The following is a 27,097-nucleotide window of genomic DNA, read 5'->3' as shown; positions in this document are numbered from 1 at the left end:
CGGAGCAATGCACTGTGGAAAAATATTACTGGGGAGGGAAAATGATGAGGGGGGAAAGTCTCCAAGCATCGCTTCAGTCTGAGTTGGCAACACACACACACACACACACACACACCCTCCCTCGCTCCCAGCGGCCTCTCATTCCAAACCGGAAACCGATCTTGCTCTGAATCAACTAGTCTGTCTCTCCAGCTCCCTCCCCCCCCCCGCCGCCCATCGCTCGCCGCCGCCACGTCTGCTGTGCATCCATCCCGCCCGGGCAGCACCTGCTCCCTTCTCGCCATCACTTCTTGATGTTTGCCATCGCGGGCTACTACTAGCCCGGGGAGTCCTTCTCCGGGAATTCCCCCACCCCCTTCCCACGGTCCAGGCTTCCCACGGCTCTCTGGCTCGATTCTCCCCGGAGGACCCTTCTTCTCGCCGGCGTGGCTGATTGATTGATTGATTGATTGATCTCTCCGTTCCTTAGGAGCCAGTGCTGATTGGGGCTGCCCCACACCCCCAGCCCAGCCCTCTCTCTCTCTCTTTTCGACCCGAGCTCCTTCCGATCTCCCAGTTTCACGATCTCCGCCCCGGTTCATACGGCGCGCCGCCACCCCTCCCTGGGGATTTCATAGCCAGAGATGGCTTGAAGGATCAGGTAAGAGGGGCGAACGTAGAAGGGAGACGATCGATTCTGACTCCGCTGCGCAGTCCTGTAGGGGGGCGGGGGGCGCGTGTGTGTGTGTGTATGTGTGGATCCAGTGAGTCTGGTGTCATGCAAGGTGGCTGTCGTGTAAACGGGGCGGGTTCGGATTAAGTTCCTGGCTGGGGGTAAGTCTGGGCTGGCTGGAAACTTGAAGCGCTGCTGTGTGTGGAGGGAGGGGGGGGAAGAGCTGGAGATTGCTGGGGTGGGGGGGGTGCAGCTTCTGTGGGATGGGACTTCAGAACCCGCTCGCCCCGCGTGCCGCAAGCCCCGGCTGGGAGGGCGTGAGGCTGCGATCGGTACGCCCCTTGACATGCCAAAAGACCCCCACTGGGCACGGTGTGTGGGGCTGCCTGGGCGAGGAAACGCGCCCCAGGACTGCGCCGCCAGCCGCGAGGCTGGTTTACACGCGAGTAAGCCCCCTTCCCCTCCCCCGCGCGCGCTGCTTGCAATGGGGCGGGCTCGGGCTGGCAGCCGCAGAGCGGTGGCTTCCCCCACTTGGGGGCGCGGGGGGGGGCGGAGATGAGGCAGGGAGGGGGGAAGAAGGCAATCGCGCTCCTTAACCCTGCAAGCCGAGGCGCTGGCAGCGATTTCCTCGTCTCAGCCTTCTGGCTTCTTTGCCTAGCATTTTTTCCGCGCTCTGGTCAATTTCAAGCAGGAATTATTATTATTATTATTATTATTATTATTATTATTATTATTATTATTATTATTATTATTAATTGAATTAGTCCATTTCAAACGCCTCCGCAGGCATGAGACTGGTGCGTCTCCCTCTCTGGGTGCTTTCCTTGCGAGACTGCAAACAGTTGCCCTGTGTTGTCTGTCTGCTTGGGTGTGAGCGTGCGTGAAGCTCTAAAAGCCAGCCGTTTGATTTCAGGGAGAGACAACTTAATTATTTCTCTCTCTCTTTTTTCCCCCCTTCCCCTTCCTTCTTGCCTTCACCCTCTGTGCTTTTCTGGACTGGTCCCCCCCCCACCCATGCCTTGATGCTGGAACGTCAGATGGTGAAATTTCCTCTTATAGGTTGAGCGGTGTGTTGATCTGAGTCGAAAGAGAAGGGTTAAAACATTTTTTTACACACACACACACACACACACACACCATCCCAGCCCTTCGGTGTCTGTAGCCAATTTGGACTGAACATCACAGAAGAGAAGAGGAAGGCTTTTCCACCTGGCTGTGGCAGGGTGAAGAGAGGAAAGGGTGGGGGGAGAAAAAGAAAGGGAAATAAATCCACAATCTTGGGAAATATCACTTGAAAGAAGCGGGGGGGGGGGGGAATACCCCTCTGTGATCCGAGTTCAGATGGGTCTTGGAAAGAAACCTTGGATTTCTTCCTTCTTTTTGGACTCCAAAAAATCCCCTTTAACTCCTGGAAGTTGAATGGTGGTCGCTGCAGAGCGGTTTTCGAGAGAAGAAGATAATCATCAGCATCATAAATAATACCCAGACTGGCTGATTTCCGATTCATTTCTCAGGAGCAATTATTTTAACATCACGGCAGCAATTTTTCTGGACCCACCGGCTGTGGATTTTATATGTGCTTCCAAACAGAGCGGGGGGGAGGGACACAAAAATTGATTTTTTTTGGTCGCTTTTTTTGGTGGGATTTGTTCTTCTTCGTTTTGTCTTTATCCGATTCCTGGACCAATATTGATCGTCCATCCATGTCTTTTCTGTGTCATGAGACTGAAGATGTCTTAGCTGGGTTGTGACTCCCCCTCCAGTTTGAAAAGCCTACATATATGAAATGGAAAATCGAGGGCTCTTCAGCACCCTTTGTTACCTGATGTTTAATGTCCCCTTCTTGTTCGTGGCTCAAGGTAAGTAACAAACTTCCTGCCTGCTTCTTTCCCCCCCTTTTCTGTAGCAAAATAAGCCTACAGGGTAGGAAACCTAGTAAGCAGCATCTCTTAAGTGATGCTGAAAGAGCCCACCTTCCTAGATCTATTGCATTTGGGAAAGGATCCTTCTCCCACGTTCCCAGAATCTGGGCAATATAGATTAAGAGATCTGAGCTTGGGAAGGCTCAGTCTCCAGCCAAATGGCTATGCACCATTTTGTATGTGTGCCCGAAAAGCTCCCCTGTTGTAGGGTCTTCTGGGGGTTGCTGAGGTCAGAATAGGCAAGGTGTCTCCCACGGCTTTCAATGCAGGGGTCTGTGGAATAGAAAGGGTGGGGAAGGGGTTGCTCAAGCGGTAGGGTGCCTCCAAGGGACAGGTCCTGGCTGCAGGGTGGAGAGACGCCTGCACTCTGCTGCAGAGGGGGAGAAGCCAAAGAGATGTAGAGGCAGTGGGGAATCTAGCCCCAAAGGTACCGCCGTCCAGATATGCAAAATGTGGCTATCCCTAGGACAAGATTTGTGTCTCCCTGCAGGCTCTCAGAGGCGGAAGAGATTTGCTGCAAACTTTTTTTTTAAGGAAACGAAAATCATTTCCCCCTTTGCCACTTGTCTGATATGGAAAGGTGCCCAGACTGCAGTGATTGGAGGGGGTGCTGGCATGGGGTGGATTAGGGTGGGGGGGCAGGATTGATCTGTGGTCCACAGGGGAGAGGGGGCTGATGCACCTTACACTCTCCTGCTGTCTGCGACGAGCTGATGCTCATATTTTACTGATGATTTGGGATTTGGGCAAAGAGGGGCTGGACTAGATGGCCTCTAGGACTCCTTCCGGTCCCTCTCGTTTTTGGCAGTCCTGGGGGGCGTGCGCAGGATCGGTGGTGGCAGGCTGCATCTGATAGCTCAACCCGCTGAGAAAAATCTCCCTGCCTTCAGCAGTTTGCCTTGCCTTTCAGAGAGTCGGCACACAGACCATTGGTGCCTCGAAATCCCTCCTGTTGATGCTGCCTCTCCTCTCCTTGTCCTTTTTTTGTCCTCAGCTACATTTACAGAAGTTCCGAAAGATGTGACTGTTAGGGAGGGGGACGATATTGAGATGCCTTGTGCTTTCCGGGCCAGCGGATCCACCTCTTACTCCCTGGAAATCCAGTGGTGGTACCTTAAAGAACCCGCCCGGGAGCTTGCCCATGAATTAGCCATCAGTGGTCCCAGCAGCAGAAGCAAGGTAACAAAGGATTCACAGTGACACACGTCCTTCTGTGATTTGATGTAGACCACAGGGTTGGTAGGAACCAAAAAACGATTTGTGGTCAATGCAATCCAGGGTTGCTTCTCCTCATCCACACCTACAGTATGGATTCAGACCAACGAGTGTGGTAGTGAGTCCACCAGGGGGCGCAGTCTTTGGCACTGTAGGCCGTTCACATGGATCTTCTGAAATGTTGCAGATTTACATCGGGGGGGGGGGCTTGACAAATCCCAGGCGCCAGGGAGCCATGGTGCCTAGAAATTTAACTGTGATAACTATACTAGGATATTCAGAGGCAGAGTTATTTAATCAAATCTTTATTTGGTCCCTGTTCTATGTTACTTGTAAAGGGGATTAAGAAAAGCCCCTTCACCCTCTGCTCCCACAATGCCCATCAATATGTCCGGTCATTTTGGCAAGTGAATTTTGGGGCTGGCTGCTAGATCCAAATAAAATTGGTCAAGGCCTGATCTATGGCTGGTTCACAAGGGCATGTTTTGGACTCAGGGATAGCTGTAGCATCAAGTGCCAACGTGCATGTGTGAATGAACCATCCAAGATTAAGGATACAGGATGGATATATGGGCATATGTCCTCTTGATGTGCAATGCATTTTAGTGGAGTCTGCTCAGACATTCTGCAGTGAGTGCTAGGAACATAGGAAGCTGCCTTACCCTGAGTCAGACCATTGGTCCCTGATTATTGTCTACACAGACTAGCAGCAGCTTCTCCAAGGTTGCGGGCAGGAGTCTCTCACAGCCCTATCTTGGAGATGCTGCCAGGGAGGGAACTTGGAACCTTCTGCATGCAAGCAGACAGGTGCTCTTCCCAGAGCAGCCCCATCCTCTAAGGGGAAGATCTTACCCTGCTCACATGTAGTCTCCCATTCAAATGCAAACCAGGATGGACCCTGCTTAGCAAAAGGGACAATTTATCCTTGCGACCAGTTCAAGTGGTGTACTGTACATGCATGTGTGAACTGGCCTGAAATGGCAAGCCTGCAGTTCATCACCTCCAGGCTCATCCCAGAAGGAGTTCCAGGAGGAAGTGAGTCACAACCTTCTGTGTCTGTGATGAAAAATCATGACCCAAACCCCATGGTGGCATCATCACCTGGCCTGGTTGTCTAAATCCATCACTGTTGGAAGGTCTGGCAGGTGAGATGGATTCACAACATTAGCCCAGAGACCTGTGTAGACCTCCTCTTCGGGATTGCTCTAGTTGATACAGTGGGTTGCTAGGTTCTGTTTAATGGGCCAGGAGAAACAGTTCATCTTCTCAACAACATGATGAAAGATTGCATTATATACAGGGGATAAGGGGAGGAGACAAGCCTTTTCGACACGCTAAGTAAAATGCAAGCCAACTCCATTGGTGATTTTTGTGAAGGTCGTTCCTAGTGTTATGTGGAGACCAGCACCAACTCCCCATAGTTAACCTGACCTTGCTAGGAGGTGGCACTGTAGGCCGTTCGCATGGATCTTCTGAAATGTTGCAGATTTACACCGGGCCTTGACAAATCCCAGGCGCCAAGGAGCCACGGTGCCTAGAAATTAAGCTGTCGATAAGGTTTTAGTGTGTGAAAATTAGTGGATTTCCCTTTCATTTTCAACATGGGGATAGGACATGCTTCAGTGCATGGTATAATATGACCCGGATGCCTCTGTGCCCTAAAATATCTCTTCTGCATACCCACTGACCCTCTACGCTTTGCTCTGGCCTTTTCTTTCTCCACGATGCTCAGAGTCAGAGGTGGGAGGTAGCTCAGCCTCAGGAAACACAGACGGATGCTCCCTTATGGAGAAGAAGGGAAGGGCCGTAGCTCAGTGGAAGAGTGCCTGCTTTGCATGCAGAAGGTCCCAGGTTCAATCCCTGGCATCTCCAGGAAGGGCTGGATACATGGAGAGCTGCTGCCAGTCAGTGTAGATCAGCAGGTCTTAACCCCCAGATCCTCAAGTAGTACCAATGGACCATCCCAATTTATCCATTTTGGAGAGGAGAGCTGGTCTTGTGGTAGCAAGCATGACTTAGGAACATAGGAAGCTGCCATATACTGAGTCAGACCATTAGTCCATCTAGCTCAGTATTGTCTACACAGACTGGCAGCAGCTTCTTCAAGGTTACAGGCAGGAGTCTCTCCCAGCCCTATCTTGGAGAAGCCAGGGAGAGGACTTGGAACCTTCTGCATGCAGACGCTCTTCCCAGAGCGGCTCCATCCCCTAACGGGAATATCTTACAGTGCTCACACATCAAGTCTCCCATTCATATGCAACCAGGGTGGACCCTGCTTAGCTAAAGGGACAAGTCATGCTTGCTACCACAAGACCAGCTCTCTTGTCCCCTTAGCTAAGCATGGTCCACCCTGGTTGCATATGAATGGGAGACTAAAAGTGTGAGATATTCTCTCAGGGGATGGAGCCATTCTGGGAAGAACATAAGGTTTCAGGATCCCTTCCTGGCAGCATCTCCAAGATAGGGCTGAGAGAGATTCCTGCTGCCAGTCTGTGAAGACAATACTGAGGTAGATAGACCAATGGTCTGACTCAGTATATGGCAGCTTCCTATGTTCATAAGATGCAAAAAGCCAGTGAGATCTCATGGTTAGTGTGCTGGGCTGCAAGGACCCAGGTTCTCTGTGCAGGCATGAAGCTCATTGGCTAACTCTGGGCTAATCACTCATTCTCAATACAACCTTCCTTGCAGGGTTGTTGTACGGATAAAATATGAGGGCCCACCCTGAGTTCTGTGAGCTAAGGACAGCATGAAAATGTTATTAATAGGCCTATCATCTGATTAGAGAAATCTTAGCTGATTGATTGTCTGAGAAATAATTGATTGCATGTTTTTATGATGGAGAAAACCCAGTTTTAAGAAGTCACGTGTTTGGGGGTGATGCATGCCTGTGGGTTCTTAAATATGGGCAGCCAGTGGGGTTTGGACTACAAATCCCATCATCCCCTGCCACAGTAGCCTTCTGAATGATGGACATTGTAGTCCAACAACATCGTGGGACCCAAGATCCCCTGTGCTACCTGTGTAACCTGCAGCTTTAAAAATTATCTGTATTGCAGTTTTGACATGATTGGTATTACAGATAATTTTGAAAAGCCAAGAATCCCTTGCCTGTTGGTTCAGGGGCACCTTTTAAATCAATCAAAATGTTTTCGGTCGATTTATCAACGAGACATTGCAGCCATGAATAATCACAAGGATTCAGAGCACTCATTCTAGTAAGAGTGGAGCTAAGAAGAGAAGGCATATTCCTACTGGTCCACCTGCTTCTTTTGTGTCCAAACCTGCATAGAAGTCACAAGTGGTGACAACAAGGTGACATCCTGATATAACTAAGGGTGAGAGAAATAGGACAACCAAAAGGACTAAATATAAGCATGCAGACTCAACTTGAAACACTAGGAATGGATGGTTATTATCCAGAACACTTCAGACCCCCTGATTTAAGTGGACACCTGAAATGTCACTTGAGAATGCGACCAACTGGTGTCTGCATACGTGTATCACTCAGGTACTGCCACACAGTACTTGGAATGGCCATTATTATTATTATTATTATTATTATTATTATTATTATTAATTCGATTTCTATACCGCCCTTCCAAAAATAGCTTAGAGTGGTTTACACAGAGAAATAATAAATAAATAAGATGGCTCCCTGTCCCCAAAGGGCTCACAGTCTAAAAAGAAACCATAAGATAGACACCAGCAACAGTCACTGGAAGTACTGTGCTGGGAGTGGACAGGGCCAGTTACTCTCCCCCTGCTAAATAAAGAGAATCACCACGTTAAAAGGTACCTCTTTGCCCAGTTAGACGGGATCTGTTAATATGTATATATCTTGATTCTGCATTGCTCGCAATCTAGTATTTCCTTCGTGCTCCTCTGACAGCCAGATAAACAAACCAAGGGAAAAGTTGTTGGATATAATGATGAACTTTTCCATACCGATGATTCATTATGGCGGTTAGCTTCCCTTCCCCCCCCCCCCACCAGAACTCTGCTCTTGTAGGATGAGACCTGGGCATATGTCCACCCCCCTGGAGACACTACAGGATTACCTGCAGTGGGGTGATTTATCTCTGCTTTGGCATGTGATAATTAAAATGTAGGCAAGGGAGAACAGGTTACAAGGAAGCAGGTTAGGTCTTACGGCTTCTTTACTCAGCCAGATGAGGTTTTGCAGCGGGGAAAGAAGGCTTTTTAAAAAAAAAAAAAATCAGCCACTGAGCCTCTGCAGCTTCCACTGGTGAATAGGAACGAGCGAAATGTCCGTTGTGATGACAGGCAGTGTGCTGTGTGGAAGGACCTATGCAGGGCGGAGGGGCCCGAGGAGGGGAGTGCAATGAGTCCCTGAACACACTGTTGCACGCCTCATGCCGATCCTCTTGGCAAAGAGCATCTGGTGGATGGCTTTGCTCCAGTTGCAGTTCCAATGAGCCTTTCCTTTCCCCGGTAGGAATAAATGGCCGCCGCTCCCTTGTATATTTATATATATATATTTATTTATTTATTTATTTTTATCTGTTTAGCATATTTTTAGACCACCCAAAACTCACGTCTCCAGGGGCAAGGAAACTGGTATGCTCAAATAACTTTGGATCGGAGGAGCTAAAATGACTCCCGGTGACTAGGGAACAGGAAGCTGCCGTATGCTGAGTCAGACCCTTGGTCCATCTCGCTCAGTACTGTCGACACTGACTCACAGTGGCTCTCCAAGGTTTCAGGCCAGAGTCTTTCCCAGCCCGACCTGGAGATGCTGCCAGGGATTGAACCGGGGATCTTCTGCATGCAGAGAAGATGCTTTAGCCTCCTGTTAGATGTGTCCCGTGAGTCCCGAGAACAGTAGCCTCCTTCTCCTCCTCTCTGAGCACATATGTAGTGATATATTATTTATTCATTTATTGACTGATAATTAATTGAATAAGAGTCACAGTGAATCAAGCCTGCTTCTATCTGCATAGGGCTGCTCAACATCGGCCCTCCTGCAGATGTTGGCTTACAACTCCCATAATCCCCGGCTATTGGTCACTGTGGCTGGGGATTATGGGAGTTGTAGTTCAAAAACAGCTGGGGGGGCCTAAATTGAGCAGGCTTGCAACATCATTCGCCTCCTTGCTTCAGTTCCTTGAGGGGACTCAAACTGTGGCCTTCCTGTAGATGTTGGCCTACAACTCCCATAATCCTTGTCTCCTGGCCATTGGGACTGTGGACAATGGGAGTTGTAGTCCAGCAATGGATGGGTTGTAGACCCCTGTCACAGTTCGAAACTCTGACGCAGTTTGAGACCCCTTTGCTAGAGTGAGACAGAATCTTGGGAACGGACTTTGATCTATAACAAGAGTTCCCCACCTTGGGTCCTCCTCGGGTCATGTTGGACTACAACTCCCATCATCCCCTTTGGCCACTGTGGGTGATGGGAGTTGTAGTCCAACCGCCTTTGGGAAGCCGAGCCTGGGAACCCCACTCTATAAGAAGACCTGTAAAAAGGGGATGGAGCCGCTCTGGGAAGAGCAGAAGATTCCAAGTTCCCTCCCTGGCTTCTCCAAGATAGGGCTGAGAGAGACTCCTGCCTGCAACCTTGGAGAAGCCGCTGCCAGTCTGTGAGGACAATACTGCGGTAGATAGACCAATGGTCTGACTCAGTATATGGCAGCTGCCTATGTTCCTAAAGAGAATCGCCACTTTTAAAAGGTGCCTCTGTGCTCAGCTAGCAGGGGTTATAGTGCAGAGAGGGGAGTTGTGTGTTTGTGTGTGTTTTTAAACTTCACAGCAGATGCCTCTGGGAAACTCACAGGCAAGAGAGAGGCATGCCCTCTCTCCTGCTGTCACTCCCCTGAGCAACAGTATTATTTAAGATATTTAATGATTTAAATATTCAAAAATCCAGTTTTTCAGACCCATCCACCAACTAGCTTCCTCTCCTAGCTCCTGTCATTGCAATTTCACATTTAAAGCATCCCTTTGGAATTGTAACTGCTTGCTATGTAATCAATTTGCAGCCACTCTAGCTCTCAGCTGCTTCTGCTATCTGGTCACAAATGCAATAACTATATTCCAGCCACCCACAGAGGCCAACTGTATTTCACCTAAACACCCTACCCAGTGAGTTAAGAAGCAATTGAGTGGATTCCCAGTCAAAGCAAGGTGGTCCACCATTAACCCTGTTCAATCTATGGCTGGGAAATTGTTCGGGGCAAGAGATCTATCTATATTTCTGTTTGATTCATGACAAGCTGTTCTGTGTTTCAGAAGTTCCAGTTTAACGTTTCCCTCTTTTCCTTTACAGGTAACGAACAAGGATGCAACTAAAATCAGTGTAAGTGCGTCTCAGTATGTATTGGTGGTCTTTATTTGGGGAAGGGACCAGTGCACACACTTTGCATGTAGAATATCCAAAGATTAACTTCTGGTTTCATCACTTAGAGCAGGGGTTCTCAACGTTGGGTTCCCAAATGTGGTTGAACTACAACTCCTATCATCCCCAGCCTCAGGATGATGGGAGTTGTCCAATATCTGGGATTCTGGAACCCAAGTTTGAGAACCCCCGAGTGAAAGGGCCTCAAGGACTGGGTCTGGGAAAGATCTCCCTCTGTCTGAACTCTGGGGAGGAGAGCTGGTCTTGTGATCATGCGCATGAATTGTCCCCTTTGCTAAGCTGGGTCTGCCCTGGTTTGCATTTGAATGGGAGACTACATGTGAGTGCTGTCTGCTGTAAGATATTCCCCTCAGGGGATGGGGCTGTAGCTCAGAGGAAGAGCATCTACATGCTTGCATGCAGATAGGCTTGCCACATTCTGGCTAGATAGATAGATACTATGCTTTTTTTTACCACTATTCAGCCTCATTTAAGATTTCTTTTCTTCATAAGCTGATCTTCGGGGGTAGGGGGCATTTTAAAATCTTGTCTCTGGGCCCACTCCAACCTTGCTATGCCCCTGCCAGGAGTAACTTTAGCTCCTCTGATCCTCCTGACTCAGTATAAGGCATGTTCCTTGGAGAGTCACTGCCAGTCAGAGTTGATGTTACTCGGCTAGAGTGGCCAATGGCCTGCCTCCACATGGCCGAGGATGTTTTCAGTCAAAGAGCTTAAGAGTATGAAGAAGTCTTGGAAGGGAGGGGATGAAGCATAGGATTGGCACGCAGGTGGTCTCAGGCTCTATCCCTCGCTTCCCCAGTTAACAGGATTTGGGGTAGCATGATGAGGTAAGGTTGTCCAGGCATTTTTCCACACCTGGCTTTCAGCTTGCATCTCCTCCAGAATGGAGGGGGTGCGTTCACATATCGGCCAGATTGACCCTGAAGTCCCTGCGAGCTATCAGGGAGCACTTCACACACAATTTGGGTGTTTTATTGCTCATTGGAGTGTAGCCCAATTTATATCTGTTTTTTTTTTAAAAAAAATCACTTTTTGTGGGGGTTTTGGGGGGCAACTTCGAACTCACCTTGAAGCCTCACAGAAAACCCACAATAAACCCTGTTTCTCTGGGGAAGTTCCAAGACCTTGAGGAGCAACTGCACATTAGAACTTTCAGTACTGAACTGGATGAGACATTGATTTCTCTCAGGATACAGGGATGATGATGATGATGATGATGATGATGATGATGATGATGATGATGATGATTGATGACTGGTTTGGGTGACCCTCCAGCATAGCCCTCTGCGTCCTCGAAGCTTTCAAGCCCCTCCACCTTGTCAAGGTAGTGCCCATCGGGCACAATTCTCAGCACTCTTGAGTGCAGCTATGAAGACCAGTGTCCCCTCCAATTGGGATTCCCAGATGTTGTTGACTACAACTCCCATATTCCCCAAGGAAAAGCTATTGCAGTTGGGAATTCTGGGAGTTGTAGTCAACAATGTCTGGTAATGCCTGTTAGAGGGAACACTGGTCAAGACCTTTTAGAGCAGGGATTCTCAACGCTGGGTCCCCAGATGTTATTGGACTTCAACTCCCATAATCCCCAACCAAAGGCCACTATAGCTGGGGATTATGGGAGTTGAAGTCCAATAACATCCGGGGACCCAACGTTGAGAATCCCTGTGCACGGGTTCCCCATCTTGGGTTGGGTCTCCCTGTGTTCTTGAACTACAACTCACATCATTCCCACACACATGGGTGGGGATGATGATGATGATGATGATGATGATATTTATATCCTGCTCTTCCTCCAAGGAGCCCAGAGCGGTGTACTACATACTTGAGTTTCTCTTTCACAACAACCCTGTGAAGTAGGTTAGGCTGAGAGAGAAGTGACTGGCCCAGAGTCACCCAGCCAGTCTCATGGCTGAATGGGGATTTGAACTTGGGTCTCCCCGGTCCTAGTCCAGCACTCTAACCACTACACCACGCTGGCTAATGAATGATGGGAGTTGTAGTTCAAGAACACTGGGATAATAGGAGTTGTAGTTCAAGAACACTGGGGGACTGGGGCAGTGTTCCCTCTAAGAAGGATTCCCAGATGTTGTTGTCTACAACTCCCAGAATCCCCAGCCGCAATGGCTTTTGCTTGGGGATTATGGGAGTTGTAGTCAACATCTGGGAATCCCTGCTGGAGGCAACACTGGACTGGAGGAACATTGTTAATAATAATAGTGGCCAATGGCCTTGGTGGCTGGGAATGATGGTAGGACTGCTATATGGAAAAGAGGACAGGCTTCTTGTACCTTCAAGAGGGGGTAATGGAGCAAGCGTGTTCCAAGACTGTTAATGGTATGGATCTCAGAGACTGTGCTGCAGAGGCAGGTGGTGTTTTGAGTTGCATTTGAGACAGGAGAAAAAGAGCGAAATATCCCAGCAAAAATGCATCTATTTTTGGAAGGAGATTAGGGATTGCTCATGGCAACGCAGTGGTGCTCAATTTTGGGATGCATCTTTCTCTCTCTTTTAAAATATATTTTTTGCCCCTCTGAAAAAGGCCCGATGTTCACCGCCTGGGATTTTGTGTGCTTTGCAGAGGATTAAGTGCAGGCGTGTGCTCTTGATTTGCCAAGGAGGATAGAGAACTGCATTTATTTTGGTGAAGGAGAGATAAAGACTGAGTGGCTAGATGCATTTCTTTCCACAGGAGGAGGAGGAGGTCAGGATTAGGGGCCCGGCACATGGGGGTTGAGTTTAGACAGGCTATACATTTTCCATGCATGATTGCTGGAAGGGGCAAGCCTGAGATTAGCGGCTGGTTGTTGACAGCAGCAGAGAGATGCATTTAATGAAGGGGAGATGGAGACAGAATCAGTGGCCGGTGCTTGATGTTGGATGAGTGGAATGACCCAGTGCTCGGGAGTATTGAGGTCGGGGGGGCACTGTTCCCTCTAATAGGGATTCCCAGATGTTGTTCACTACAACTCCCAGCATGCCCAGCTGCAATGGCCTTTGGCTGGGGGTTATGGGAGTTGTAGTCGAGAGAACACCGATGGCGGGGGTGGGATAGAAATGGCCAGAGGTAATGGCTAGCAGTGGTGGGATATTTGATCTGGAGAAGAGGAAGACAGATCGAATCTTCAAGGCAGAGGAAAGATGGCCCCCCAAAGGCATATTGCGTTCAGTTAAGGAACGATCTAGAGCTGAGATTCTTAACCTTGGGCCCCCAGATGTTGTTGGACTACAACTCCCATCGTCCTCAGCCACAAAGGCCATGTCTGGGGATGATGGGAGTTGTCGTCCAACAACATCTGGGGGCCCAAGGTTAAGAAAACCTGATCTAGAGTGTCATTTTGGGAAAGATCTACAGAGTGGTTCCATTCTTAAGGAGCTGTTCCTGTAACTGGGTGTTATGTAGAGGAACACAGTACTTATGCAGGGACATTGGAAGCTGCCTGATGTCAGTGCCTGGGTCCCTCTAGCTCAGGAGATGTCTACACTGACTGGCAGAAGCTCTCTATGGTTTCAGGCAGGAGTCTCTCCCAGCCCTACCTGGAGATGCTGCCAGGGGTTCGACCAGGTAGCTTTGCTGTGCAAAGCAGATGTTCTACCTAGGGTTGCCATGTCCCCTGGAATTTAGGGTAGCCCCCGGATTTTGGCGCCTCCACCCTGCTGCCAAATTCCTCCTGGATTTACATGGATTTCACATGCACTGCACCGGATTGCCCAGATTTTACTCTGGATCCGATCACATGGGAGGGCAGAGGAGGGGGCGGAAGTATACAAATCTGTCAAATGAATAAATTAAATAAATGCAAATTAGTTGCCACATAATTTGCATAATTTGCCATTATGCCTGATATGCAAATGCGCATAATATGCCAAATAGGCCATCCGGATTTGGGAAGCTTGAATAGGGCAACCCTCGTTCCACCCCTGAGCTATTGGCCCCATCCTCGATTCATCTCCTTCCTGGAGATGCTGGGAATGGAGCCTGGGACCGTTTCCGTTCAAAGCAGCTACTCAGTCACTGAACTATAGCCACATTCCTCAAAGGAGAAGGGAGGACTCAAACTCTTCTGGAAGCCACCCCCAGTGTTCCCTCTAACAGGGAACCCCAGATGTTGACTCCAACTCCCATCATTCCCAGCCAAAGGCCATCACAGCTAGGAATGCTGAGGGTTGTACTCTGCAACATCTGGGATTCCCTGTTAGAGGGCATGTTGGTCACCTCTTTTCCTTTTGAAGTCCTGACCAGTGTTCCCTCTAACAGGGATTCCCAGATGTTGTTGACTACAACTCCCAGGATCCCCAGCTTCAATGGCTTTTGCTTGGGGATTATGGGAGTTGTGGTCAACAACATTTGGGAATCCCTGACAGAGGGAACACTGGTCCTGACCCCCTAATGTTGCGTGCATGGGGCCTTTCTGTGGATCTGGTGAGGAATTGATACTCTGTACATGCTTGAGGGCACCCTCATTTCATTTATTACAATGCACATTCCACTGTTGATCTCTGGCACTGCAAACAGGTCCCAGAGTTGGCTCCCAATTAAGCTCCGGCTTAATCTACAAGGCGCTTCTTGGTTTGCAATCTGATTTCTTGAGAGATGATTTCTCCTCCTCCTGAACAGGCATTAATATCAATAAGTGTTCACTTGGCAGAAGTGGAGATTTTTCTGTTTGGAGGTTGGATCTGACATTAGATCTAGTGCATTTTAACTCGGGTTTAATTGTGTATAATGCATCCTAAAGCCTCTAGGTGGGGATCAGATATTTATTTTGGAACAATGATGGAATTTTAGGGCAAATTATTATTTGTTCAGAAGGAAGAGGAAGGCTTCCGGAGAGGTTCACTGGGTGACAGAATAGTCCAGAAGATGTGCAGCTCTTTTGAAAGGCATGTGCAGAAGCTCAGCTGAAGTTATAGTCTGGCCTAATAGGGAAGCATCCTGAGCCGATGAAACACTGGAGGCAAAGATTCTGCTCATCTCAGCAGCCAAGGATGTGTTCATCATATTTTCAGAGTGATCTGCAACTGGATCATGTGATGATGATGATAAACACATGAGTTAGCGAAAGCAAACAAAAAGATGCTGGGTTTTGCATGAATGACCTACTGCTCAGCAGGATGGCAGAGGCTAGTTGGGAAGATGTTTCATTTGGGGGGTGTATTGAGGGACACTGCCCTGCAAAATCTCTTCTGCAAATCCACCATGGATCCTGCTACTTTCCCCAGCCCTTGTGATCAAAACGAGGAGCGGGCAGCAGATTTTAACCTTTGGCCCACCAGCCAGGGGCGTATCTAGGGTGGGGCAGGCAGGGCACATGCCCTGGGTGCCACTTGAAGGGGGCGCCATTTCTTAAAATTAATTTTTTTAAAAAAAGTCTGCCAAAAACAAAATGGCCACCGTGCATGCTCAAATGGCCTCTGTGAGGCCCTAGGCTATACCAGGCCTCACAGAGGCCACTTGAGCATGCATGGTGGCCATTTTGTTTTCAGCTGCCATTTTTTAAAAAAATAAATAATTTTAAAAATGGCCACTGCACATGCTCAAATGGTCCCTGTGAGGCCCTAGAGGCCAGCAGGGGGGAGGGGGGACCTTTGCAGACCCCCAGCCATGGCCTTTAGGAAGCCCCCCAAAGGGGCTACAGGTAAAAAAATTTAAAATATACATATAATATAAGTCACTGTACACATATTCAGATATGTGACTTATATGTGACTTTCAGACTTGTATTTTTCAGCTGATATTATGGTAAAGTTATCTGAAAGATGGGTGTCAGATGTTTGGACAGGGGGCGCAATTTCAATGCTTGCCCTAGGCTCTATTTTCCCTAGATACGCCTCTGCCACCAGCACTGAGATTCTTTGCAAGAGTGTTTAATTGCACCGCTCTGTAGAATCGACCACAGATTTCTGATTGAAGGGAGCAACGAGAATGATGAATATGCCATTGCCATGATCCTGGGATGAAAAGACGATGGGATGCGTATATTGTAGGGATAAATAATTAGTGCCTAAGATAAAGTTGTGCTGTTGAGTCGGTGCCGACTCCTGGCGACCACAGAGCCCTGTGGTTGTCTTTGGTAGAATACAGGAGGGGTTTGCCATTGCCATCTCCCACACAGTATGAGATGATGCTTTTCAGCACCTTCCTATATCGCTGCTGCCTGATATAGGAATTTCCCATAGTCTGGGAAACATACCAGCGGGGATTTGAACCGGCAACCTCTTGCTCCCTAGGCAAGTTACTTCCCCACTGTGCCATTAGGTGGCTTTATCATTTGTGTCTAGTGCCTTGATATTTGGATCAGAGTTCTGATCCTTCTGTTGCTTTTGTGATGGGAGGTGGCAGGTTCTGTTACTGTAGATTGTTGGAGGAAGGCACAGGACAGCCAGTTACATCCTCACTGAGCTGGGGAGGACCCAGAACACAACAGGATGAGCTCATGATGATTTGGTAGGCCACTCCACACCATGATTTGGTGTGCACACTCTTAGAATCCATCTGGATTGGCCATAAACAACACTAGATTGACATGTTCCATCTACCAAGTTTCTGATCTGGTGTGAGAAGTTTGGGGACCCACTGGGCAGATCTGTCTCATCTCAAAATGCTCTGTGATAATAGAAATTTATATAGAAATGTAATGCACAAATAAATGCAGTCAACTGTTGTTTTAGAAATGTCCAGACCTTCACTAATCTGACAGTCAATCATCTGTCCTGCATGACCATTTCTTGGTTGACTGTTGACTATTTCTTGGTGTACAATGTCACTTGGTCTGCTTGACCTAGGGGCATCCTCAATGCTGGTTCTACCCCAATTGAATTCAGCTGCCCAGTTTTTTGACTGTGCTCTATGAAGGGGCATCCTCCCTTAGTGTCTCCACCATATCCTTGTGAATGTCCTTTGGCTGTAACCCCTTTGGCAGCTCTGGCTTCCACCTTTTCCATTGTTTGGCTTTCGTTGGATATGGTCAACTTTCAGGACCGATAGCTAGACAAAATAATTAATGTTTGAAGCTGAAACTGGGTGTGTAAAAATATGGAACATAGGAAGCTGCCATATACTGAGTCAGACCATTGGTCTATCTAGCTCAGTACTGTCTACAAAGACTGGCAGCAGCTTCTCCAAGGTTGCAGGCAGGAATCTCTCTCAGTCCAGTCTTGGAGATGCTGCCAGGGAGGGAATTTGAACCTTCTGCTCTTCCCAGAGCAGCTCCTTCCCCTGAAAGGAATATCTTATAACACTCACACTTCTAGTCTCCCATTCATAGGTATATCCTGTGATTTAAAAAATCATAAGTCTGGCACTACTCCTCCATAATCAGGCCGCAGTCTTTGGCGACACCCCTTGTAATATGTGAATAACGGTACTTTCATACAGATCTGTACCTCTGTACACTCGCTGTACAAGTGTTGAACATAACATGTGAGTAGGACTTAGAGCTCTCTAAAATCTGTGAATGCTCTGAAGAGGTCTTCAGAGCCCAGACCATGTCTTTGCCGCAGGACTATATGGGCATGGTGAAAAGCCAAACATTATCAGCATGTCTCTCTTGCTGCTGTGCAAAGAATATCACATACACTCACCATACTGATAAGGACCCTGCCATTGAGGCAAGGAAGCAGGAGGAAAGAAGACTGGGCTGTTTCTCAACCAGTGGCCCGCACGTCCTCCCAAGAACAGCCCTGCTGGATCAGGCCCAAGGCACCGTGGCCAACCAGATGCATCTGAGAAGCCCACAGGCAGGAGGGAAATGCCCCCTCTCCTGCTGTATTGTTGCTCCCCTAAATTGCTATTTAGAGGGAACTCACCTCCAAGGCTGCAGGTGGCCCTATAGCCTCCAGACTAGAAGCCATTGATAGACCTTTCCTCCATCAATTATGCCTAAGCCAGGGGTTCCCAACCTGTGGTCCTCCAGAGGTTGTTGAACTACAACTCCCATCATCCCCAGCCACAAATGGTTCCACAACCTCTGGAGAACCACAGATTGGGAACCCCTGGCCTAAGCCCCTTTTAAAGCCATCCAAGCTAGTGGCCAATGGCCATCACCATATCCCACGGCAGAGAATTCTATGATGCACCATGATATCAAGCAAGAGGTTGCTGGTTCGAATCCCCGCTGGTATATCACGCAGCAGCAATACAGGAAGATGCTGAAAGGCATCATCTCATACTGCACGGGAGGAGGCAATGGTCAACCCCTCCTGTATTCTACCAAAGAAAAACCACAGGTCTCTGTGGTCACCAGGAGTGGACACCGACGTTACACTTTACCTTTATGGTATCTGTCAGCCCTCTTTCAACTATAGCTACACCCTTGGTGTCTGTTTCAGACTAGTTCCCTTCTGGAATTGTGTGCAGTCTTCTAATTTTTCTCATCTCTGTGTGGAATGAGTTTTGTTCTGGGCAGCAGTATCAAGGCAGTGTGTGCGCATGTGCATTCAGAATGGGACCTTCCAGATTCAACCTGAGCAGGATCTAAAATGAACGGAGCGGACATCAAAGAACATGCAAGTGTGCGCACATGCGCACACCTTAGAAGGAACACTGATTGTGTGCAGGGGCGCACCAAGGTATTTTTGGTGCCTGGATCTGAGGCGGAAGGGCTTCGGAGTCCCCCCACCCATAATTTTTTTTTAATACTTGCCCAGGCCGGCCCAGGAGGCAGGAAGCCATGGATCCCCATCCCATGCCTAAACGCACCTCTGTGTGTTCTGAGTGTGTATGGCCAGCTTCCAGTGTCTGTGTGTGCGCATGTGCAAACAGCTCTTGGAGAACAAGGCTGTGATTGCAAGGATATCTCTTGTGGGCATCTTGCTTGGATACTGTCCAGTTCCTCGCATCCTGGCAGCAGACAATGCACATACGTGTAACGCTGCAGTGGAGAATGCAGGTTGCATTACTCGTCTGGGGGGGAAGTGTTTGCACATGAATTAGAAACGATGCGCATACACGTGGCCCCCGGCTGGAGAACTGGTGTGTTTATGTGAACGCCTCCAATGCCCAAGGGTGTCATCTGGGTGCCACAGTTGTTTGGTGGGGGGGAGTCTAGCATGTGTGTGTGCGTTTGCTCAGAAGGCTGGGGGGCGGTATTCAGTGGGGGTGGGAGATCTGGCTTTGTTGTGTGCACCAACTCATGGGCTGTGTGGTGGAGAAGCAGGGCGGCACATAAGGCGGGGCAATTCACAAAAATGTTAAGGGAGAGGGAAGATGGGGTGGGGGGTGGGAGAGAAAGGCATGTTTGGGAGGGAGCTCAGAACAGTGACAAGGCGCTCCTCAGATGCTGTGGGGGGAGATGCACCCCTGCAGAGAGAGACAGAGGCACAGTTTAGGGAGGGCAAGGGGGTCCGTTGTCCGCCCCCCCCACACACACATATCATTCCAGCATGTCCAGGAATGAGATCTCTGCATTTGCTTGAAATGCAATGACGATGCCAGAAAAAATGGGGGGGGGGGGGCGCGAAGGGACAAAGTGGATTTATGGGTGGGCCAGCTGAAGCAGAAATGAGGGGAGGGGTGGTCAAGACCCTAGTTGGGGGAAGGGGGGGTATGTGCACACCCATGCCCCCTGTATGGAGCCACTGCTTAAAATGGGGGGGGTTTCAAGCCACGTTGGGGGGAGTTGCCCATCCATGCCCCCTCTGGAGGGGAAATGGGGGGCTCGAGGCAAATGGGGGGGGGTGCTTGCCCACCCATGGCCCCCCTCCGGAGCCACCCCTTGAAAGCGGGGGGAGGCTCAAGCCACGTGTGTGTGGGGGGGGGGTGCCTGCCCGCCCATGCCGCCCCCGTAACGGCAGGGCGGGCGGGGCGGCGGGCTAAGGGCGCTTTCTCTTCCAGACGGTGCGCGTGCAGGGCAACGACATCTCGCACCGGCTGCGGCTGTCGGGGGTCCGGCGGCAGGACGAGGGCGTCTACGAGTGCCGCGTGTCGGACTACGGCGACGAGGACACGCAGGAGCACAAAGCCCAGGCGCTGCTGCGCGTCCTGGCCCGCTTCGCCCCGCCCGACGTGCAGGCGGCCGAGGCGGTCTCGCACATCCAGAGCAGCGGTCCGCGCAGGGCCAGCCCGTCGGGGCGAGCCACGGCCGAGCCCGGCCTGGGGGACAAGCGCCTCTTGCCGGCGCAGGGCGCAGAAGCAGCCGCCGCCGCCGCCGCCTCCTCCTCCTCGGCAGCCTCCTCCCCGCCCGGCGCCGCCTCGTCGTTCTCTTCGTCCTCCTCGTCCAGCACCACGACTATGGCGGCGGCGGCGGCGGCGGCGGCCGCCTCCTCGGCCTCGCCTCCTCCGGGCAAAGCCACCATCCTCCGCCAGCAGCACGGATCAGGTAGGTGGAGGCGCAGCGACACCCGACGGGGCGCGGCGGCAGCGCAGGGAGCGGGCTGCGGGGCGGCTCGGCTGCCTGCAAAGCGGGCGTGGGTGGTGTGTGTGCGGCTCTGGCCCGGTAGTGACCTCTAGAGGCTGTCTTGGGCACAGCAGCCTGGGTGGCGCCTTGGGTCTTCTTTCTCGCCCCCGCCCCAGGCTTTTGAGCTGCCAGTCCGGTCACTGGAGGTCCCCGCTGCCTCACTATTGTGGGCACTGACTGGCAGCGGCTTCGCCAAGGTTTCAGGTTTCAACCTTTCCCAGCCCTGCCTGGAGATGCCCAGGATTGAATCTGGGACTGTCTGCATGCGTAGCACGTATTCTGCCACTGAGCTAAGGTGGTCCCTCCTCTCTATGCACGTATTGCCTTATCCCGAGTCTATCTAACTCAGTATCCTCTACTGGAAGCGGCTCTCTAAGGTTTTCCGAACGCTACCTGCCGGGGATTGAAGCTGGGACCTTCTGCATGCGAAGCAAGGTCTCTTCCGCTGACCTATGACCCCATCCCCAAAAGATAAGAAGCTGCCAGAGTCAGACCCTTGGTCCATCTAGCTCAGTATTGTGTACGCTGACAGGCAGCAGCTCTTCAGGCAGGAGTCTTTCCCAGCCTCACCTGGAGATGCTGCCAGGGAACGAACCTGGAACCTTCTGCATGCAGAGTGGATGCTCTTCCTCTGAGCTACAGTCCCACCCCCCAATTTCCATTATTTCTTGCCTCCCCATCACACACGTAGCTGCCAGTTTGGAAGCCTCTTGTGATGCACACTGGCCTCTTTTTAAAAAAAGTATTCCTCTGCAGCTTGATTCATGCAGGACACAACTGCTGGCTTTGTGGGGAGAGAGGTCCAGTCATTTCTCACAATCCTTTGTGGTGCCTCAAATTTCATTTGTGGTGGCTTGCGGGGGGGCGGGGCAGGGTCTTTCCAGCGGTCATTGGACTACATTTCCCATCATCCCCAGCTGTAGTTGCCTTCCAGCAGAATCTTTTCTTGAAAGACCTAAGGAAGGGTATCTTAACCTTGGGCCCCCAGATGGTTTTGGACTACAACTCCCATCATCCTCAGCCACAGAGGCCATGTCTGGGGATAATGGGAGTTGCAGTCTGACAACATCTGGGGGCCCAAGGTTAAGAAACCCTGACCTAAGGGATATGCTTTACTTCTTAGACTGAGTCGCTGGATTTGTGTAAAGTTTCTGAGAATCCACCCTTACGTAAGCAGGCAAAAAATAATTTAGCAAAAGACAGAACGTAAGGACTTGGTGTCTCTGCTCCTATACATTTATTTTCTTGAACCTAAATACAGATATATTTGTCTTTTTAAGAAATAGATTCTTCTCCACCATGTGATGTTTGAAAGCTGTTGACCTTTTTCTGAGTGTTTCTCACAATGGCATTATTGTGCTGTGTGTGCTTTAGTTTAAGGGCCCTTCTGCTTCCTCCTTGAGAGCTGGTGAAGTGACACGCAGGACCTTTTTGCATGTTAAGTCTTACGGCGTCAAACAGCCTTGTAAGTGGGGTTCTGAGCACTTACCTGGAAGTCAGCTCATTACGCATAACATACACAAGATCGCACTGCTTGAGTGTGAGATGTGATTCATGCCATGGTGTTGTGCTGCAGGGACGGGCAGGGATGCCGTCCCGATAACTTTCCCCCCTCCAGGGTCTCAGCAGGGACGTAAAGCCCTTGGCTTTCTACATGGAAATAATGCGCTGCTCTTGCTATTCCAGCCATTCATTACCATTTTCCCTTTCTTAGGAACATAGGAAACTGCCGTATACTGAGTCAGACCATTGGTCCACTGAGCTCAGTACTGTCTACACTGACTGGCAGCGGCTCTCCATGGTTTCAGGAGTCCTTCCCAGCCCTACCTGGAGATGCTGCCAGGGATTGAACCTGGGACTGTCAGCATGCAAGTCCTATGGTGGACTAGTGGGAATCAGTGTGGTGTAGTGGTTAGAGTGCTGGGCTAGGACCAGGGAGACCCGAGTTCAAATCCCCATTCAGCCATGAGACTTGCTGGGTGACTCTGGGCCAGCCACTTCTCTCTCAGCCTAACCTACTTCACAGGGTTGTTGTGAGGAGAAACTTAAGTATGTAGTACACCGCTCTGGGCTCCTTGGAGGAAAAGCAGGATATAAATGTTATAATAATAAAAATAATAATAATAGTGTCAGGACATACTAAAATGAATGACAGGAAATGCCCATTGAAATGCACTGGTTATTTCCAAATGGCCATAGGAATGCCCCGGCCAATTGGAAATTCAATGCATTCCATGGCCATTCGGAAGGAACCAGTGCATTTCGGTGGGCATTCCCTGTCATTCATTCTAGTACATTCCCTGGAATTGACATGAAACCCCCCCCTCCCAACTTGTTGAATTTATGTGAGGAGTGTGGCCATTGAGATGGGTATGGCCATGGGGCATTTTTGTCAGAGTGGGTGTGGCTCTGGGGGCGGTCATGTAGAGCGCCCTTTTTGAATGTGTGAATACATCAGTGGATTCATGTGAAGCCTCCAGCCCAAATCTCACTTTGCAAGAGCAGGGATTACGTTGAACTTGTATAGAGATGTCGTTTTATCATTGCTTCCCTTGTGAACATGAAGCGATCTTTCTTATTTACCATACTTTACAGACTATAAGACGCTACGGACAATAAGACGCACCTTAATTTTAATCCAGTTTTTCAGAGTTTTAACATATTAAACTGTTGAAACATATGACGCTCCTGAATTTTGGCGGATATTTTTCGAGGAAAAAAGTGAGTCTTATAGTCCATAAAATACGGTATTTATTTATTTGATTTCTATGTCCCCCCCTTCCAAAAATCAATTAACAATTAGAAACAAAACTATAACAACAGCATAAAACTAATTAACAGTTAACAACATGTAAACAGTTAAAAAACCCTGGAGAACCAGGCTGAACATTTACAGCAGTTAAAAACAATTTACAGCAAATTAAAAACCCTGGAAGGCCAGCTGAACAGAGAGGTTTCGAGGTTTTAAGGGCTCCCCTGAAGGCCAGCAATGAATTCTGGTTACGAATTTCTGCTGGGAGTGCCATCCACAGTCCCGGGGGCAGCTACAGAGAAGGCCCACCTCTGAGTTGCCACCAAACGAACTGGCGGTAACTGGAGGTACTGTAGTGCTGTGCTGGGGAACACATTAGTACATGCAGATCATTTTGAAAGTGAACCTAGGTGCAAGCCCTCAAATGCAGGGTACGGACAGGAAGTGTACTTTTGCATATACACTGAGTAATGTGCATACAGATCTGAACTACACACAGATTGTGCATACATTGAATATAACACATGATTAGGGCTAGTGATGTAGTCACGAATTCAGAAGTGCAGGTGCTCTCTGTGACAGCCCCCATAGCCACACCCACCCTAATAACCACACCCATCCCCATGGCCACACCCCTCACTTAGTTAGATGCAATAATTTGGGGGCTTGTGTTACAAGAAAGGGCAGGGCTGCTCAGCGTCGGCCCTCCTGCAGATGTTGGCCTACAATTCCCATAATCCCTGCTATTGGCCAATGTGGCTGGGGATTATGGGAGTTGTAGTTCAAAAACAGCCAGGGAGTGGGGCCTAAATTGAGCAGACCTGCTCTGGGGCGGGGTGTTAGAATGAATTACAGGGAATGCCTAGTAAAATGCGCTAGTTCCTTCCAAATGGCCATAGGAATGCATGGAATTCCCAAATGGCTGTTGGCCATCCAGAAATTTCATGCATTCCATGGCCATTTGGAAGGAACCAATGCATTTCAGTAGGCATTCCCTGTCACTCATTTTAGGATGTCCTGACACACTATGAGAGCCAGCGTGGTGTAGTGGTTAGAGTGCTGGACTAGGACCGGGGAGACCTGAGTTCAAATCCCCATTCAGCCATGAGACTTGCTGGGTGACTCTGGGCCAGTCACTTCTCCCTCAGCCTAACCTACTTCACAGGGTTGTTGTGAGGAGAAACCTAAGTATGTAGTACTTACTCTAGGCTCCTTGGGGGAAGAGCGGGATATAAAAAAAATGTGTAAATTAAATTAAAAGTAGTCCACCATAGGAAGTGCATTCTGATGGCCCAGGTTCAATCCCTGGCAGCATCTCCAGGTAGGGCTGGGAAAGACTCCTGCCTGAAACCATGGAGAGCTGCTGCCAGTCAGTGCCAGTACTGAGCTTGCTGGACCAAGGGTCTGACTCAGTATAAGGCAGCTTCCTAAGACAACAAGAGCATCATTTATCAATGGAATAACAAGAGCATCATTTATCATTTCCAGTTAGAAAGCCAAGGGCTTTGCGTCCCTGCTGAGACCCTGGGGGCGGGGGGAATATCGGGACTGCATCCCTGCCCATCCCTACAGCACTACACCACTGATTAGGGCTGTATCTCCATAATCTGCAATATGAAGATGATGCTGACCTACTTTACAAGGCTGTTGTGATGGTGATGAATTTCCAGCACTAGTACAATGCAGATCCTCAGTCATTTGTAGGAAGCAAAACGTGTTCTTATATACATGCTGAAGTGGTGTAGTGGTTAGAGTGCTGGACTAGGACCGAGGAGACCCGAGTTCAAATCCCCATTCAGCCATGAAACTAGCTGGGTGACTCTGGGCCAGTCACTTCTCTCTTAGCCTAGCCTACTTCACAGGGTTGTTGTGAAAGAGAAACTTAAGTATGTAGTTCACCGCACTGGGCTCCTTGGAGGAAGAGCGGGATATAAATGTAATAAATAAATAATAATAATAAATAAAACTAGTGGGCAGATCTCTGTCCCATTCCTAACATTGCCTGGACAGGGCACTCAGATTTTCACACCATTCTTGCTGGTAAGAATTCTTTCTGGGGCAACTGGGTTTTTAACCCTTTATGGGTTTTTAAATATGGCATATTTTGTTTATAGCACCCCGATCCCAAACTAACAGGGATCAGTCGTAAGTCCACCTGCTTTCAAAGCGAATTTGTTTCCAGGTAACGGTGTGGTTAAGAATAGAGCGTAAGAATGTGATGAAAACTTCTCAAGGGGAGTTGGTAGAATATCAGGCACAGGGAACTGGCTATTTGCAATGTACTCTTAGCTAGGGGTGTCCGAACAGGTTCGATTCTGGTTCGGTTTGATGGTTCAGACCGAAACACACATATACACACACACGGCCTGTTCAGGGGGTTCTAGGTTGATGGTTTTTTAAAAAAACAATTTACTCACCTCCTCTGGGGGGCGCTCCTCCAGCCACACAGAGACCCATTGGGTATGCACAGCAGCCTCCAAAATGGCTGCCTCAATGGAGGGCAAGCCTGGAATGAGCTGAAAACTGCCTAAACCCAGTGATATGGGCATAAACGGAGGCTGGCAGCGGGAGGGGGTACCTCAGGAGACCCCTTGGCCGGGTCAGCACTCCCCAGAGGGGATGAGCAATCTTTTGAAAAACATTTTTTAACATCACGACCCTCCCAAACCGAACCGAGGGGTTCGGGGGTGCCACAACCAAACATGTCCGGTTCGAGTCCGATCCGGACTCAAACCCAACTGGGCAACTTGGTTTTGTGCACACCCGTACTCTCAGCCACCCTTGTCAATAAATCTGGATAGAACTATGAAGAAGAAAAACGATCACTGATTTATGTGCCTTGAGAAGCCTGAACATCAGAAGGCTCATCAGAAGACAAGCATCTCTTGCCTGTTATTACTACTATTGTAGTTTATTATAGTATTATGATAAGTACTGCAATAGTAGCAATAGCAATAGCAATAGCACTTACATTTATATACCACTCTATAGCCGAAGCTCTCTAAGCGGTTTACAATGATGTAGCATATTGCCCCCAACATTCTGGGTACTCATTATAATAACTATTGTAATATAATAGTTATAAGCATTATACTATAACATACTATAATAGCACTATTATAATACTATAATAGTACTATTAGAAGTATTATAATAGTACTAATATAGTAGTTCTTTTGGGATTTATAGGATTAAATATAAAGCTGAAGACTCCACACTTAAGTGTCCTGTAGTTACTTTCATTTTCCTAGCCGGTTCTGTTTAGACCAGGGATGCCTAACTTTATCCACCCAGTTGTTATTGGACTACAACTGCCATCATCCCCAGCTACAGTGGCCAGTAGTCAGAGATGATGGGAGTTGTAGTCCCAGATCTACAGGAAGGCCCTTATTTTAAGAACAAGAGCCTTATTTATTGGTGTGTGTTTTTTGTTTAAAAACTTTATATACTGCCCAAAACCTGTGTCTTGGGCAGTTTACAATAAAATAAAATAGTACAAATAAAAACAGAATTAAAACATGTTAAATTTTTTTAAAACCTATTAAAAACTGTGAATCTAATTAAAAGCCTGGGTGAACAAGTGTGTCTTAACTGCCTTTTTAACAATTTAGTCTCTCATGTGAGCGATGGTGTAGTGCAGGAGTTCCCAGACTTGGGTGCCTGGATGTTGCTGGACTACAGCTCCCATCATCCCCAGACATGGCTTCAGCCATAGGGGGATGATGGGAGTTGTAGTCCTGCAACATCTTGGCACCCAGGATTGGGAACCCCTACACAACACTA

The 27,097-nt window shown here is 49.0% G+C and overlaps 1 protein-coding gene across 3 annotated transcripts in view; it reads left to right on the top strand.

Annotated features, from left to right (window-relative positions):
* The first annotated feature begins 210 nt into the window (after positions 1-210).
* VSTM2B (V-set and transmembrane domain containing 2B) overlaps positions 211-27,097 on the top strand; it is a 48,868-nt gene continuing 21,981 nt past the window's right edge. Inside the window, exons 1-5 of one of the 3 annotated variants that reach the window (XM_053271632.1) lie at positions 211-640; positions 1,690-2,511; positions 3,569-3,753; positions 10,079-10,108; positions 20,001-20,484. In XM_053271632.1, coding sequence (XP_053127607.1) covers positions 2,439-2,511; positions 3,569-3,753; positions 10,079-10,108; positions 20,001-20,484 — 772 coding nt within the window. In that variant the 5' untranslated portion in view covers positions 211-640; positions 1,690-2,438. Of the gene's footprint in view, positions 641-687; positions 814-948; positions 1,099-1,689; positions 2,512-3,568; positions 3,754-10,078; positions 10,109-20,000; positions 20,485-27,097 lie in introns of those variants that run through there. The other 2 variants (XM_053271634.1, XM_053271633.1) reach the window with 2 other exon arrangements.

Source organism: Hemicordylus capensis, chromosome 9 (genome assembly GCF_027244095.1).
Source record: "Hemicordylus capensis ecotype Gifberg chromosome 9, rHemCap1.1.pri, whole genome shotgun sequence".
NCBI classification, from domain to species: Eukaryota; Metazoa; Chordata; class Lepidosauria; order Squamata; family Cordylidae; genus Hemicordylus; species Hemicordylus capensis.
Note: the sequence above shows the minus strand (reverse complement) of the source record. Positions and strands in the feature narration are given on the sequence as shown.